At 33.1% G+C, this 18,478-nt stretch overlaps 1 protein-coding gene across 1 annotated transcript in view; it reads left to right on the forward strand.

Moving 5' to 3' along the window:
- Positions 1–2,828, forward strand: part of LOC149415403 (uncharacterized) — a 227,400-nt gene extending 224,572 nt beyond the window's left edge. Inside the window, exon 10 of the mRNA XM_089642592.1 lies at positions 2,008–2,828. Within this exon, the coding sequence (XP_089498718.1) occupies positions 2,008–2,106 (99 nt within the window). The 3' untranslated portion in view covers positions 2,107–2,828. The remainder of the gene's footprint in view (positions 1–2,007) is intronic.
- Positions 2,829–18,478: the final 15,650 nt, after the last annotated feature.

Raw genomic sequence — 18,478 nt, forward strand, 5'->3', positions numbered from 1 at the left:
GTATTTATTATATCACGCTTTATCTACATAAGTAAATGTTTTTATTATTTATAATCACCAATAATAAACAATATTAATCATTTGTGAAGCCTTTTTATTTTCATCCTTTTTTTTGCATTTACTCTTATTTAATTATTACTTTTAGTTCGCTTTATCATTCATTTTGTACTGTATTATAATTTTTAATTTGAAATTTAATGTAGATTGAATTTCATCTTGCAAATATTTCTCCAATGTTGGAATTTGGACTAAAAAAATTTAAACATTTCAATAGGCTTTTATGTATCATAATTATTGATACTTACGGTATGCATACTGAAGATTGGTAAGTAGGTAACTATTTATTTATGACACTATTATTTTTATTTAGTTTTTTTATATTTCATTAATTACATTTAGTTTGCTGGCATATTATTGAAAACATTTTTGTTTGAAGTTAAGTGAAGACAAATGAAACTCGCAAAAGAAAAAAAACTAGTTAGATGTGGAAAATTTTCTATAAAATGTCATAAAAGCCCCGAAAAAGGGCGTTAATTAATAAATAATTATTGCAATAATAACATCAGAGTGGTTTATCCACTACACCGTATCGTAGTTAATTTAGGATGTGAAATTTTTAAATGTTGAATGATGATTATGTTTTTAAAAGCCACTATTGCTTGTCAAAGAAGTCCTAAAAGTTCATTCTCATTAAGTTTTATTTTTTTAAAAACAATTTTTCCCGTTATTAAGATCAACTATACGAAAAGCAGGACATGATTTGAGATTTCCACGTCCAATAATATTATTGTGATTAATTTTTGTGTTACTTTGCCGTGTTGCGCTTCTTTCTTCTTTATTTAACGTTTAGGACAGTGTTACAGTGTCCATTATATGGCAGATGTGTAGATTATGGTGAATTGTGTATTTATACATGTAGAAGTGATAATGTGTTGAGCGCGTTAATCCTCGACCTGTATTTCAGTAATCAGCCTGTATGACAATAATAACCCAAAAATTAATCACGATTTTTGCAAAAAAATTTAACATTATAAGGGTTTTAATCACAAATTACCCACCAGTGAGTTCTCAATATAGAAATAACTTCAACTTTCATCAGTTCTTACAGCCACTTTCACCAATCAAACTGAATGATCACTGAATTAAAATACAGTTTAAACGCACATTCTTAGTTACACCAATAAGACTGAATTGTCAAGTGAGATGAGCATAGTTTAGTTGCTCGTCAAGATTGTATCTTTATACTGTTTATTCACACAATTTTGAATATATTGTAGGTACTCAGTTTTTTCTTCTCTTAAGCTCTGTTTTATGTTTTATTCTTAATGCCTGTTTTACGTAGGTATAGAAATAAAATAAAATTATAAATTAGGATTGCATCAAAAAATTATGGCGAATAGAATTGATCACTCCTATGCTAAGTTTGAGTTGACCAGAATGCGGCGGGGATAGCCCTGAACGAACCGGTGCATAGTTCTGGCAACCTGTGGAGCAGTGCAGTTACACTTGACAGCTGATCACCACTTTTTTTATTTTTTTTATTTAACGCCCAGAGGGCTTTTCCATGTAGATGGTACAATTTTGAAACATGATTGAAAACTTGATCGAAAGCTGAACGAGTCGTGATTCGGCATATGAAGGAGACCGTTCAAATGTCAAAATTTCTCAATAGCGCTGATCGCCGATTAGATCATCATTCAAATGTGACGGAAGTTGAAAAACCCCACATTATTACTATTATTTTTTCTTAGTATTTGCTCAGTTTTGATCTGTGAAAGCTGTCGTTAATGGTGCAATCATGTGTAAATGTTGCAATCAACTGTAAATGGTGCAATCATTTGTAAATGTTGCAATTACTTGTAAATGTTGCAATCAACTGTAAATGTTGCAATCATTTGTAAATTTTGCAATCATCTGTAAATGTTGCAATCATTTTAAAATGTTGCAATAATCTGCAAATCTTGTATATTGATTGTATCAATAAAATATGTTTGGTGTTTCTCCTAGTCCACATGGCAGGGACACAGTCTCCCTCCCTCTGCCGGGATGCTGCCCCTCAGCGAGAGTCCCATCCTCGAGCTCACCGAACAAATGGAGTCCATGTGAAGAGTTCAACTTTTAGGTTATGTGACAGTTATCCAACAAAAAAAAACTTTAACTTTTTTAAAAGTGAAAACGAGTTGTGGTAAATGCCCGGAAACTGGCAGCTAATTTAATTAATTATTTATTTATTTGATTGTTATTGCTTAATTTGTATCTTTCTACCGATGTTGCTAGTCGTAATGTTATGTGTGTGAAAAAACCAATTAATCAACGAAATAATTATAACAATCAGGAATTTTGTCATTAAACAAATATCTTCGTAACTTTTTACAATGCATTTATTTCTGTAAAACATTTTTTTATAATTTTCACATTGTACTTTTATAGATCAGATATTTAGGTAAATATGTTGGCTCCCATTAATTTTTATATTATATCAGAGTCAAACGATTAATGGTCCCAAATGTTCACTTAGTTCACCAAAAATTATTTCCTTCGTTTATCTGCAAGGAATGAAGTCTTAATATCGGATTATTTCAATGTTTTGTGTATGATAATACTGTTTATGAAAAATATGCATGTTCCTAAACTTTCCCCAGAGCTATGAAGTACAATAATAATTTTAATTGGTATCTAGAAATGAGATTCTAAAGAATGAATAACCCTTCGTCAATTTCACATTTTGAGTTGCAAAATCACCTCCTGTCTTCAAAGCATGAAAACGTAAACGATTAAAATAATTCACTACTGCCATCTATCATTAGCTTCTGCAACTTTACTATAAAACTGCCATAGTTATAAAATTTTGCTCATTATTTTCTGTATTGATAATGTTATTATTATTTTATTCTTTATGTAGAAAACTCTAGATTCGCCTTCACTAAATCGTAACGAGACCAGGCACGACTAAAATTTTAGATGATCACTGTACTCAATAATATTTGTATGATTTGTATTTTGTGTTGCGTGGTTTTTATGAAAAATAATCTCAAAGGCAATGTATAAGGGCTGTTAGATGTTAGGTATTATCAGCACTTTGGCAATTTGGCACACGGAGCAGACTGTTCCAATTGCACCCGCTTATGGCCGGGTCTGAGACTAGGCTGTCTGAAATTAAAAGACAATGTACGGAAAATTACAGATAATTCAGAAGAGATTTTTTTAGAATTTTGTTAGCATGTTTACATTTTAAAGTTTTTAGTTCGGAACAGCAACAATATGAAAATTTTGTGTTATATTGATAATAGTTGTGTCGATCATTAGAATATATAGCATAGTCTTACCTTCCATCAGTAAAACTGTATTTATGACAGACTATATTGTTTTAAAGATAATGAAGTTTCTGGAAATTTACAAGACTAGTTTCGAGAGCTAAAATTGGCCTACTAATGGCTTAGACAGAAGAAATTGCTGTCACACAATATTAAAAAATAATTCAGGGCATTATGATTAAATTATTACAGGATTATAAAAATATTTTGGATTCTATAATTAACTAGCTGATGTGTACCCAGCATTGCTCGGGGACTTATAAATGGTTTGGGGTGAAGTTTTGAGGTTGCGATGCTTTTTCAAGATATACAATCCATTAGTACATTATTTTGATGTACCTCGTAAGGTTTAGCCGGCGTTAGGAATGTAAGCGCCCGAAAATATTTTTTTAAGACTTGATTACAAAACAATGACTTTACTCTACTTTCTATAAATATAATACAGTTGTATTACGTATATAAACCTTCCGGAAATTTTTTTCTAAATGATAGTGAAAATCCTATCAAAATCCATTGCCTAGTTTAGAAGAACTAAGCGCACAAACAGACAGACGCGGATAGCGACTTTGTTTTATAATATTTAAAGATTAAAGATTACAAACACCAAAGAAAATTAATTAGACGCACTACTGATTATTTCAAGTTGGGTTATTTTAATATTTCTATTTTTGAATCTGACAATTCATGGTGGAATTCCATTATAATACATAATAATAAAACAAATATGAAACTTTTTTCCACCTTAATTTTATTGACCGTAACCGGTTTCAGCTCGTTAAAGTCATCTTCAGACTGGAATTATTTTAATTGGATTATTTTATTTTGGTTACTAAACTACGGGAAGGCGAATCTGGTAAATTTTACATTTATGCATGATATTGACTCATAGAATGAAATCTCATATCAAAATGTGTATGAATCACAATCGAAGTTCCCAGCCCCGTTATTTGTAAATATGTATTACTATTTTTGTGTCAATTTATTTTAAGAATTTATTTATTATTTTGTCAATGAATCTTTAGGTAACCAGTGAAATTCTCTTATAAGGTTTATTATATGACGAGAATAAAATATATTGTGATAAAACTTTGTATGTAGTTTCCAAATTAGCTCATATTTTTATTTCAGTCAAGGGACCGAATAAACAAAACTCCGTAAGCATGAAACCTTCTTGTATGAGAACCTTGTATGAGGGTTTTACTGTGTTATCTTATTGAAATGGAATTCGTTGAACCAATGCCTGATCTTTAATACTTTAGGATAATTTTTTTTATTGTATAACTTTCTATTCAGGAGCATTCCCATATAATTCGAAGTATTTTGTTCTAGGAATGACAATTTTAGCTATCTTTTTGTGTATTTAGTAGCGGATGTAGAGTAAGATGTTTTTCGTCTTGTTGTTTGACGCGTCAGATTGAAACTGTCCATGTTTGATGACTAAAATTTAGTTGATATACTTTAGTTTTCGACTTTTATAATAATATGACTAAAAATAAATTACGCAAACTTTCTGCATAAATATTTCAAGAGGAGAATCAAAATAAATAAACTTGACGTCAGGTCTGCTGACCGCTTTTAGGACAAAGCTTTCTAAGTTGATAAAGTGGTTACTCAACATATTGTTATTGCGCTGGCATCTGTTAAGTGACATTTTTTAAATTGTTGACTAGGCCATAAAAAAAAAAGCTTAGGTATCTCTCTCAATTTTCAAAATTTAAATATTTTTTACCTCAAAAAGGAAAATGAAATTAGTAGTCATACATAAAATATTAGAAATTAATAAATACAAGAAATTACTGAACTGAACTGAAGTTACGAGAAAGGCATACAAATACAATATTGGATTGAATCATCTGCACAATATTGTATTTGTATACCTTTTTTCGGAAGAATTGAGTTTTTAAACCAACAAAATTATTTATTCATATTCGTATTGTGAATGTACGGGCGCAAACAAATAATTTGTCTTAATATTTTAAAGCATAATTCGCAAAACGCAATCTATGAACACGTAGATGGCGTTAATTTAACAATTTTATTAAACCACGCTTTTTGCGTGTTGTGCTTTAAAATATTAAAACAAATTATTTGTTTCCGCCCGCACATTCGCAGTATGACAATAATCATTGTCTGTATAAAAACTATTTATTCATATTGAGTATGTACAGGCGCAAACAATTAATTTGTCTTAGTATTTTAAAGCAAAACTTGCACAGAGTGATTTTAATAAAATAATTGAATTAACGCCATCTACGAACGCGTAGATTAAAACGTATGTCGCATTTATCCCTAACCCACTTTTCTCCAAAGGGAATCATATATGTAAATATTTTACGTACCCATACGACAATAGTTTTCTTCTTGTCCCTGGTTATCAGAACTTTAAAAAAAAAAACAACAATGTCTGACTTAAATGAATCTTAAGTTTTTCTTTAGTACTTATTGAATATTGTCTATTCTGTGTTTGTTAGTGAGTTGAAGCACTACAGCTTTTATGGCTGTAAATTATTTGCCTTTTCAGTCTATACATTAATTTTTACATAGTGAGAATTTGAATTTTGAATACTAGCAAAAAATCTGGCGTTCATCCTTATTGAAGCACTTGCTTACACATGTATGTTTGTATATATGTATTTGTTTTGATACCCATGATTTAAAGTACATACCTACTAATTGATATCTGTCTCTTTCTTTCTTATACCTTGCATACAAACAAACATTAGTTCACATTCATCACACCTTTTCTCCTGGTGAATTTATGCAGAAGTTTGTGCAATTTTCGGCAGTACAATAATGTATCAGTTTTGATTAGACAAAATGGCCTTCATTGAGAGGTGAGATCAGCTAGTTAACTTGTAGCTGGAATAAATAATATTATTGTAGTCAAATGTGTTATACGGTTAAGTTTATAAATGAATCACGCTAGGCTTAGTTAGGCATAATTATATTACATTATTCATTGTAGCTTTCACTCCAGTGTGCCATCACTCTAAAGGGCGTTAAATTACATTTATAAGTCTAATGGTATGTATTTTAAACATTTAAAAGGAAGATTTTTGTATAGGGTGCCATATCTGTTTGTTTTAATGTGTTACTATAATAATGCATTAATTGTGCACTACGCATTCATATCAAGAGTAAACCTAAAAAGTATTTATAATGAACCTTTTGATACATTTGCAATTTTCCCTGTTTTGTAACAATAACGTATTCGAAATGCTTTTAGACATGTGATTAACCTCACCAACATAACTCGTGCTTTTATAACAAATTGAGTAATTGTGTAAACACTGTTAATGGTTAAATTGACAAATACTTCTTTGTCACACAAAGAAAATAATACAAATGGCAGATTTCTACATTTTATGCTGTTGTTTTATCAGGAAAAATCACTCCATCAAAATATTCTTCAACGAAAAGTGTAAAGCACAGCGCAGTTATTTCATCTTTAAATTTCACCATTGTTATAATTTATTTGTTAGTACCTATACTCGTTTCTTTCTCATCCAAAATTTAATTCAAATTAATAATTTAAAACACACAGACGTATTGTTACGACTCTGTTCTCCCGAGTTCAAAGAAAAACAGTACCTATTTACTATTTGTGATGTAACAATTGAGATTCTTGCATTATATTACAGCTTAAATTTGTTTCTTGTAAAACAACTTTTACATTGTGTGTATTCGAATTCTCACATAGAAGTAATCATTCTAAATTTCGTAGCTTTGAAAAATTTCCCGTGCAAAGCCTTAGGACGGGTTTTTCGGAAAATTTGAACAATTCATCAAATTTCAACGTTCATTTCCGGGTTCAGTGAAAGTCCTGTTCAAGTTCTGTTATTATATCATTATAGGCTAGTTGCTTGACAAAACTGAAATTAAAACAGAACTTGATAAAATCTTTCACAGAACTGGAAAATGAACGTTGAAATTTGATGAATTGTTCAAATTCTCCGAAACAACCCGTCCTTAGAGTCATATAGTATATATGATTTAAACTTCTAGTGTGTTTAATTATTATTGCTTTATGAATAAAGCCTTGAACAATGCTCAATTAATTCCTTTATTGCTAAATTCAAATATTGGTTTATTAGGTTGCCATGTATACAGATCGATACTCCAATCTCCTTCCCAATCTCAGAGCATGTAAGTCCTGACAAATCAGTGCCTCCTGGTGTACCGGTCGCACGGGGATAGGAGTGTTCCTAGCTGGGTTGGTATAATCATATCGTATCATATTGCTTAAAGAAAAGCCTTGTTAAAACATATTCTAGAAACGTGATGAAAATCAGAAATGAAATAACTGCAATCAAGAGCTACCCCCCTTGTAAATAATCTACCTCTGCCATTGCAAATTAAGACTGAATTCTGCGTCAATTCAGACCAACTCAATACAATAATAGTTTGTAAATAAATTTAGAAAAGCAGGCTGAAAATTGTACAGCAAAATGAAAGCATTATCCTTAAATTTATTACTTCCCGTTTCTAAGATCTTTTATATAAATGTATCAGTTTTTTTCAATGTATAAAATTGCCTCAATTTAACTGTTTTGATTTTCATGTTGATACCGATGTCTGCCATACATTTGAATCTGCTTTAGAGAAATACTTCTTGCTAAAAGCCACATTATTCAGGAACAGAATTAAAATTACAGTTTTTAGAATCCTGACAAAATAAAAGTGATCCCATACATAATTGTATGAAATAACTAGTTGCTCATTGAATGAATTTGATGAACAGATAATTCAATCCTGAAGAGATCAGCGCTTCTGGTTCTAAATAAGAATTAAATCATTATATTGTTCCATTTGAGTACTGAAACATGTCACAAAGAAGGGCACCGAGGTCAAATGTGCTTTGTCACATAATGATTGCGGATCAGAAATCGATTATCCAAGTATTTAAGTATCTAATTAAATGCAGTGCTGGAATTGAACAATGGGACCTTCCCATAACTGGGCAGCTGTTCTAATCCACTAAGTTATCTTGGCAACCTTCCGATCCTTCATTGATCTTCTGATTTTTTTTTTGAATTTTTTTTAATATTATTGTTCCAAGTTTTGACCACTGGAAGCCTTACCTAAATTTATTAAAAAAATTGAAACAGAAAGATGAAATTTCGTTTTTCAATTTCTCTCGCAAAATGAAAAAGCAGTTTGATTACAAAAAAAAAAAAAAAAAAATTGACACTTTTTGCCAGCCTTTAACTATTCAATATCAACAAGTTTAATACCAACTGAAGTTAAAGTTTAAGTATTGAAAAATGTCTTTAGATAGATCAGGTGACTGCAAGTTTTCCTCTGTACCCTTCAAATGCTTATTTTGTGCATTCTTGAAGATGAGTATGTAATTTTGTTAGATTCAATTTGATGTGAAAGACATGGAAAATTAGAACCAAAATTTATGAAATCTTTCACAATAATGTCAAACAAAGTTGGCTGTTTTCGTACATAACAATTACTTCAAATATGTAATTAAGGAAACATGAATTCCCAAAGATTGAAATGAACAAAATCATTTTTTTCCAAATTAACATTTTAATGGAAGTATTATTATTATACAACACTCTATTTTAGGTTAATGAAACTGTTGTTATTATAAATATCTGCCATGAACAAGGCACGATTGTACCTAACTGAAACTAATTGATTTTAACCGTAAAATTCAGTGCTATATAAGAATCGCGAATGTTATCATTTATGATTTTATTTTAATTTATCAAGTATGTTCTCCTTTGTAACCTTTCTTATTGTTATAATTACATGTGATAATTTGTTGCTACGATTCTACAATTGGCAGCTCCGTTGTAACCTTTCTTATTGTTATCTAGTCATTTATGAGAAAGAGAGAGAGGCTACAACAGAACTATCAGTGGTTTATCTGTTTAAAGGAGGAAGCACAGCTGCTGTATAGATCTTTCAATTAATCTGAGCAATTAATTAGCAGAAGATTGTCTGTCAAGTCAATATCTGTTATCTGTATATCTTAATGTTAAATTATCCAACACGAGTGAAGAATAAACTAGACTAAGAGTTAGGTAATATTGTACTTATCCATTAGTTGTCCATGGTACTTTGTAGTTGACAGTTAACTGTAGGCAGGGTACACTTCTTTTTTATCTTACTGTGTTTAGGATGTGTAACGAACAATAATAATCATACGGTAGGACTAATAATTAGGTTTATTGTTACTATTATTACTAACTTTTGTATGCGTTATCAAGAGCAAAGTTTGTAGGAATGTAGCTGAAGCAATAAGTAGCCTCAATAGAACACAGTTAAACTATTCATAGAGTGCATAGAGTGTGCAAGTACGCCTGATTTTGTAAACACTAACTTATAATTTGTTGTATTTTAATATAATGAATACAATAAAGCCTAAGACACATTACGCTATACGCATAACGCATTATTTGGGCATGGCCTGTACATATTATTAGTTGAAGTGTCACACTACGCTGTAATCTTCCTCAGGATAGGAGGTCAGAGCAACTGGGGAACTGCCGCGGAATATCATTTCTTTGTATGGTAACTGTCACCTTGACAGATGATAGCCGCATGATCACGGGGCTCTGTAAATTGATCTGACCCCCTCTCCTGCTGTAGGAGGTCATTTTATTTCAAATATAGCCTGGCTAGCAGATCACGCCCAAACTTATAACACATTATCTGTCAGGTGTGACAGGTCTGTATGGGATTGTATGGAGAGCGATATGGAGTTATATAAATCGGTTTGATGCGAATAGCGTAATCTGTCACCCCCTTAATTCAATAAGAATTTATATTGACAAAATGCGATTGTCACAAGTGAGATATATTATTTAGAAACTGGAGTTCAATGTTCCACAATGTTCCAAAAAGAAAATCCGAACCCCAATTTTAGATAAACTTCACATTTTTTAATGATCTAGGAAATTAATTAACATTTTTTTTTTAAATATTGTTATAAAATCAAAATATTATAATACTGACAAGTTAAGTTTACTACACATCAAGATTGCTGGTCTTTTATAAGTTAGTTGTAAAATTCAGATGTTTGCGCACTCTAAGCGATCGAGAGATAATGTTATAATTGTCCAGTACGATGCTTCTTCTTCTATTTATATGCTTGTAACCAAAGAAGGCATTCTGAAATGATGTATGCTTACTTATACAACATGCATTTTGGTTGTGAATACATTAAAATTATATCAATTAGCGAATCAATCGATGTATAGGACACCAAATCGTTAGAACTCTGTACCACCACCACTTAATCTAATACAGTATGATCATCTTTTGCACTTTGTTTTATTTGATGCAATTCCTCTAGTGACCTCTTGACAGTATAGTTCAACAGGCCCTCCAACAGTAATAAATAATGCTACCAAACTGATGCTCACAGCAGAGTTCCTTTTCAACGCAAGTTATTGCTTACTGAAAATATTTGTATGCACTATAAATCTTAAGATTTACGAAACTTATTTCATATTTATTGTGAAAAACAGTGAATCCAATTACATTTCTCAAAATTTACAATTAATAATATTACATCAGTTGAGACACAGCCCTGTGTTAAAAATAGATTTATTGCAATTTTGAAGTCACTGAAGTTTAACTGAAAAATGTCTACCTCAGAAAAAAGGTGGTTTAAGAGTGTAGTCATCTTCCCCAAATGAAAGATCACTTGTAGGTTGGTCCTGCCTCTTGGAAAAATAAAAAGCCTGTGCTGCCTAGCTCTGGGGAAGTTATCTGGGACTTAAAGTATGATACGTTCCAGAACATCTGGTTTGCAAATGTGCCCATTGAGGACTGAGCAAATGTGCTTCTAACATCGTTGCAATTTAAAAACAATGATACATAAATTCAAAAGAAAAGCAGATGTTTTACAAAATATATACATTTCACTTCAAATTAACGGAACAAAATAATTGCCATTGACCAGTTATAATAATATAATGTTGTAATTCTATTGTTATAATATAAATTATAAAAACATATAAGCAAAATGTCCAGCGTTATGAGGTACCGGAAGTGTATTTCTAATTTGAGGAACTCTAATCAGAAATGTATAAGAAATACATGGCACACTGTTTTCTCCTCGATGGTTGCTTTCATCACAAAGCAAATGTGGAGATAGACCAAAAAGGCCATAATCGATAATTCCCTCCTTCACCAAAACATAAATAATATTAACCTTTAGTCTGGACCCCGGCCCCAGGAACCGGTAACGCACCTTTGGAGGGATTCTTCCATTGACGCCTCAGTGGCGAGTGGTTTATGTATGCCTCAGTGCCCTCCTAGCTGTCAGCGAGAAAGGTTAGGTAAGTGTTTTTGTTGCTCTTTCTGCTTCAAAGAAAACAATGGGTATCCCACGGGCAGGGATTACCTGATTCTAATACCAGTCCCAGGGACGGTGGGTATTAGCCATTGATTCTGTGATTACCATTGATACGTGTCAGGGTAAAAGGTATAATTTCACAACTATTCTCATTTGTTCATTTCAAATAGATTCAAGTTTCGAATATTATTTAGGTAGGTATTCATTTCGGTCCTGTGTGTTTTTGGTCCATTTTACTTTAGTGTTTTGTTTTTTTTTTCTTGTTTGCAGACTGCAAAGTGTATTTATAATACTGATGACTTTTGAGAAAAAATATTCAATATAACAATCTTTAGTTATACTGAAGATAAATGGGAGCTACCAAGTAGGTGAATGTAAGGTGAGTCTTCAAAGACGATCTGTAACTCCTGAAATTGAAGATCAAAGATGAAGATATTGAAATGGACGACTATGATGATGACCCAGAATTTTTATTTTCTGATTTGAGCTAGATGACAACGACACTGACTCATCAGATGATGATGAATATCTACTAGAAATATCTCGTAATCGCTTTACCGGCAGAGTTGTTCTCAATCCAGACTTTTTCTAAATGTTCCTTAAGAAATCGCTCCTACCTATCTTAGGAAAAACTACTTTGAATGACATTCTGCTCAGCGCAACCAGAGAGCCTGATAATATAGAGATGTAATATAGATAAATTAAGTGTGCCATAGTAAGCTCTGCGCAGGGTCTTACAGCATTTGGTTTATGTCGATGGGACGACGGGCTTACTCTAAGTCAAAATATAAGCAAGGTGATTCATTGTGAACAACAAGAAACCTTCACAGGCGTCAGAAGTAGGCAGTCTTATGTCTTCGTTTTAGAATAGAGGAGGTTTTGAAAATATTCACATACACAATGTCCGGAAACTCGTAGTAAAAGCGGCAAAATAGTGAACCTACACCAAAAAAAACTTTTTTTTCAATATCTTCAACTTTTGTTTTTTTCATTACTTTAGACAACTTTAGGGTAAAAATACTTTTGGAGTCAGGTCTAGGCTTCGACGCATTTTAAGACATTAAATAGCTGAAAATAACTCCCTAGCTACCGATTTTTTCCAAATTTGGTCAAAAAATTCCAACTTCGGACTTGATTTACTCGAGACCGAAAACTCAAATTGTTTTACCATAAAATTGACTCCAAATGTGATGTGATGAGATCCACCAGTTTCCCGATTGTAGTACCTACGAGTTTCCGGACACCGTCTATATTTCTAAAAGTATGATATGTAGAATGTTCTATAAGGTTTCTTTCTTGTTTTGAATGATATTAGTTCGAAAAATAGTACCATTACCAACATTATGCAACATCTGTTGCTGTTATATTGAGAGTTCTTGCTTCTTATTTACTTTCTTTGACACTCATTCAACATTGTGTTGTTCAGTATTTGTTTTCTTTGACTTGATGCATTACTGTTGTAGCGTTTGCTTCGTTTATAGTAGGTCATAGATAAAGCCTTTAAGCATTGTTTCCATTACATTTTCTTCCATGCTATTTTCGGCAATTAATTCGTTAAACTCTTCTGCATGAGGGTTTTCAGCATTTGCTTGGCTCACAACTGGTACATTGCGTTTTTCGGCATTTGCTTCTTTTAACTCTTTAACATTGCGTTTTTCAGCTTTTGCTTCCTTCAACTCTTTGACGTTACGGTTTTTAACATTATTTCCTTGGTTTAAAACTGCTACATTGCGGTTTTCAACATTTTTATCCTTTGACTCCTTTGCATTTCGATTTGCGACATTTGCTTGGATTAGAACCGGTACATTGCGGTTTTCAGCATTTGTTTTCTGTAACTCTTTTACATTGCGGCTTTCGACATTTGTATCCTTTAACTCTTTTGGATTTTTATTTTTAACATTTGCTTTGTTTAAAACCGGTACATTGCGGTTTTCAGCATTTTCTTCCGTTAACTCTTTTACATTGGGGTTTTTACCATTTGTTTTTTCTGTATTGCGATTTTTAGCATCTGCTTCCTTTATTTTTTTTGCATTTAACTCTTTTACTCTGAGGTTTTCAGCATTGTCTTCCTTTAACTCTTTCCTGTAACTGGACACAACGAGGACACAGTAAATGAAGAAAACTGAAAAACAAACCGTAATTAAATGTGGATAAAGGAATTTTTAAAATTTATTCACATATCTGCCCTGATCTGACACTGTAACGCTGTCCGCTGTCCGCGAAACGTTGGCTAAAGAAGGAGGGAACGCAAGAATTTTTAAAAATTTGTACACATTTTATGACGGAACAGAATACAAATAATTAATGAAATTATTGATAAAGTATGTACATTAACCCCTTGGAAAAGCCTGTGGGAGAATAGTAACCACATTATATTTTTATCATTTGCAAACGTGCTGAAGCAGTATATTTCTCACAAATAGTCACAATGTACAGCTACATACCATAGATATTATCAACAGTCATAAGTGAATGTTATTTTAAAGAAACTTTTGAGTGAAAGCTGTCAATTTTACTCTTTCCTTTGTCAGTTGCAAGTGAGAGTTTTGTGAGTTTGTCGCGTGTGTCGTGTTTTGAAAGAAGTTTTGTCCAAAATGTCTGCGAAAAAATCTGGAAATACTTTTTATTGAATATTTTGTATAGTTTTTTGTTAGTTAACTACGTAAATTTCTTTTTTGTTGATTATCGTTTTATTATAATCTTAATATGTAAAAATCACATGACACTGTGTTCGTGCACGGTAATCTACGAAACACGCCAACCGATTTCAGTGAACTTTTGTGAATTTCTATGGTTGGCTTCATAGAAGGTGGTCTGTAGCAGGACAACGTCTTATATTATAAAATGCATTCCAAATGGCTGAGTTAAGTTCTAACTAGTTTCTAATCTTAATACAGACAAATTCAGCCTACGTATGTTTGTGCTCGCAAAACTCGACAAGCAGTCGACCGATACGGCTAAAAATTTCAAAGTGAAGTTATTATTGCCAAGAGTGTTTAGATATGTGTAGTGGTACGCCACTACTTCATTCGAACGCAATTCTAGAAGTCTCGATTTTTCCAAACAAGCTTCTTGGATGTTCTTTTATTTATTTGTTTGGAAAATTCTACATAGCAACCAAATTGTTCCAGAAGCTTCTTCATCTTTTAAAAGCAACAGCGTGAAGAAAGCAGTCAGTCAGTCATCAATCTCCCATCAGTTAACAAGGTGCTCAACGAGTGATAATCCGCGCACCTCACTTGCGCGAAGGACATTCTTCCCGGCTCTGCGTATGGACTCCATCGGAACATCATCATAGCGCTTTGACCAGATCGCCGTTCCTGGCCAACGCTACGTGGATTACAGCGCCCTGGTTCCAGCGTCTCTGACCAGCGCTTCATCCACTCACCATGACCATCACGAGGACACGCAGCATCCTCACTGGTCTCTTCAGCTCCCGTTCAACCGTCTACAAGGTCCACCGCACCTTCGGCATTCTCGTCAGCACTGGAGTACTGATTGCCAAGATCGCCAGTGCCTGACAGTCAACGAGTCCGGTCACCAGCGCCCGGCGTCGACTCACAGACCCTCGCTTGACCTGCCATCACCGCCTGCATCCGGAGAATACTACATCTGTCCAACGTCATCTCATCACGGCTACCTGACTCCTCAAATAAAACACTCTGACCTTCACAACAACATCTTTCATTCCGTGCCTCCTCACCAGATCTCCAAATATGTTTAAATGGCAGAAGAATTCGGGAACGCCGAGGAATACTTAACCCAATATCTCTGCACCGTAATGAGATATGTAGTCAAATTAAAGTCGATGTAATGTAGATTTTTAACAGTAAAATTGTGTTATACAGTAGTGAATGATGGAAGAAGTCAGAGGCGCCCGAGAAAGACATTAGCAATAGCGAAGCATTCCGGGGGATCCTCTAGTATTGTATAAATTTACAGGTCCTAACCTCTTTGGGAGATTATTTACCACATCATTTTCCAATAATATGCTCGTTTGCTTTCATACATTAAAACTTTTAAAAATATGTAGATAATTGCAGCCTCCATCGGGCTTTCCAGAGAGCTTAAATAACTTATCTGGAAATATTCTTTTATTAAAGCACACCAAAGGAATGAGTCAGTGACGGCACGTGGAAAATTTTTTTGGGAGAGTCCAAATGAAATCTCAATTTTTTATATGTTTATGCAGGTATACGTAATGTAGGTAATATCTAAATGAGTACTTACATGAAGAAGCATGGTGAAAAAACATGAAAAATACTGCTTCTACATAATTCCCCTCCATAATCATGAACACCAAATCCGCTATCGAGTAAACGAAGAATATTAGCAGTATGAACAGAAACAACCATACCCAGATTTGCATTATCAGTAGTTTCTCCTAGAAATAAACATTTCAACGCTCAAGTTTCATTAAGTCAGGTTGGTCTTCTTCTTCAGAGGTCCGTGTTACATTACATGTTTATGAAAACCATTGACTTTTGACGTTAATGGAGAGAACGAAGCTATCGGCAGTGTACCCATGACCATATCATATCATAGAACCAGAGGGAGATATAGCATGGAAGTGCGATATGCCAACAGTCGCTGAGCTACGACCATACTGGATGGACCATCAAAGTGGCGTGGCGGAGCCAATGAAAGTTATTTGTTTGCGCTTAAGTTGCGTTTGATTTGTAGGTAGAAACAAAGGTGGGGCTGTGCTAAGATGCGATTTACGGTTCCACGATAACTTAATACAATGACGATTTATAACACCTTTAAAAATGTCATTAAAATCCATGAAAAAACGATAAACTTGTCGAATTTCGCTGCACGCAGCGGTGACGACTTCCCTATGAGCGCGCTATATTTTTGGCTTAGCATATTTCAGCGTATCTGCTGAAATAGGCCAATGATGCTTAAAGCGTAATGTGTCCTACCTTATATACAAACAAATATAGATAGTACCTGGTTTCAACATAATTAATACAAGAAATAACTATTTACGTCGAGGGAGATGTTTAAATATGCATTAAAGCTCTATTTTTTCTTAATCGAAGTTAAGTACGAAGGTTAGGAAATACGCAAAAACTAACAACATTAAAACCTTTTTTAAACATAAATTTACTTAAACCCCCGACATTGCATATTTAAGTTATAATCAAATGTTGTGTTTTTAGAAAACCCTTTGCATGCAGCGGAATACGACAAGTTTACCAAAATAATTGAAATATACACCTAAATGTACTTAACCTAAATTAAATAATCTTATTATTGTTTGTACTTAATCACTTTTCTTGACTTTATATCACTCTTTGAAGGTGTGTTGAATTTTCATTTCGATGATTTATCCAGTCAAAGAAATTTTGTACTGCTATGAGGTATCCGTTACCGCGAATGTGTTTTTCCAAAAATTATATTTTAATGCCATTCGATTCATAATTATTAGGTAGGTATCTACGCCGGATGTTATTAAATTTATATTTTTCTGGACAATAAATTTATGAAACACCGCTTCCGATGACAATAATATATACACATACGTGTCGAGGCTTTTTATCTCTCCTGCAAAATTTATTCCATTTAACATTTGCGGTATTGCATACCGAACAGCAATACTGTTGTAAATTTAATATATAAACTAACGATCAACGAACACATTGAATACATTGTAAATGAAATCAAAATAAATCAAATTAATTCTTCTTCTTCTTCTTTATGTGCCGTATCAGGTCCCCCCGACGTTGGCGATCACTCTAGAAAATGTTCACTTCAAACACTTCTAATGCCGGTCCACTCTCGTATATTTCGCAGCCAAGGCATTTGTCTCCTACCAGGCCGACCTGGTAGGAGACAAATCTGCGACCCTCTATCTTGCTTTTCAATATTAACTGGAGCAAGTGATACTTCTCCCCTCGAAGTACATGACCCAGATATGAAATTTTCCTGATTTTTATTAATCTAAGCAGTTCTCTCTCTGCTCTAGCCCGCCTGAGAATTTCTGTGTTGGTGATCATGTCGGTCCATGGGACTTTGAGTATTCTCCGGCGGAGCCACATTTCAAAAGCCTCTAACCTGTTCATGGTATTTACTTTCAAGGTCCATGTTTCACATCCATACAACAAGACCGACCACACATAACATTTTAGCATTCTCTGCCTTAGTTAAGAGGGATTTCATTTTAATGAAAAAAAATTACTTGGTTTTATTCTAAGATCAACTAAACTGTTCAAGAATTCTAATAGCCTAATAATTCTATTCAATTAGTTAATCTGCAGTGTTTTTGAGTATGGGTCAACAGTCTGGAATCCACATTATATCACACAGGTATCTAGACTTGAATCTGTCCAAAGAAAATTTACACGGATTTTGTCTTATAGATCAGGTGTCTACCATCTACTAGACGGTTACGAACAAAGACTTACATATTTCAAATAAGACAGTCTAGTTAAAAGACGAAACATAAATGATCTCTTAATGCTTTACAAAATTGTGAATAATCAAGTAGATAGTAGCATAGTCCATCTAATCAAGTTAAACGCCAGGCCCAATTTTACTAGAAACCTTAACATATTTTGGACCGAAATTTTTACCAATAACACTGGTTATTTTAATCCTATGTCTAGAATGTCTTGATCATACAACGATATTGCCAAAAGACATGCTTTCATAGATATTTTCGTAAATAATATAACTTGTTTCATGAGATATATAGGTATCTGAGACACATTAGTCTAGGGACATTTATATTTGTATGTAAATTTATTTTATACTATACAAGAATGTCCTCTAAATGTCCTGTTTGTGTCTCAAATAAATATAAAATAAAATAAAATAAATACCTTGTCGATGCTCTTAA

Source organism: Hesperophylax consimilis, chromosome 18 (assembly GCF_061612785.1).
Source record: "Hesperophylax consimilis isolate HC1 chromosome 18, BYU_Hcon_1.0, whole genome shotgun sequence".
In the NCBI taxonomy this organism is placed as follows: Eukaryota; Metazoa; Arthropoda; class Insecta; order Trichoptera; family Limnephilidae; genus Hesperophylax; species Hesperophylax consimilis.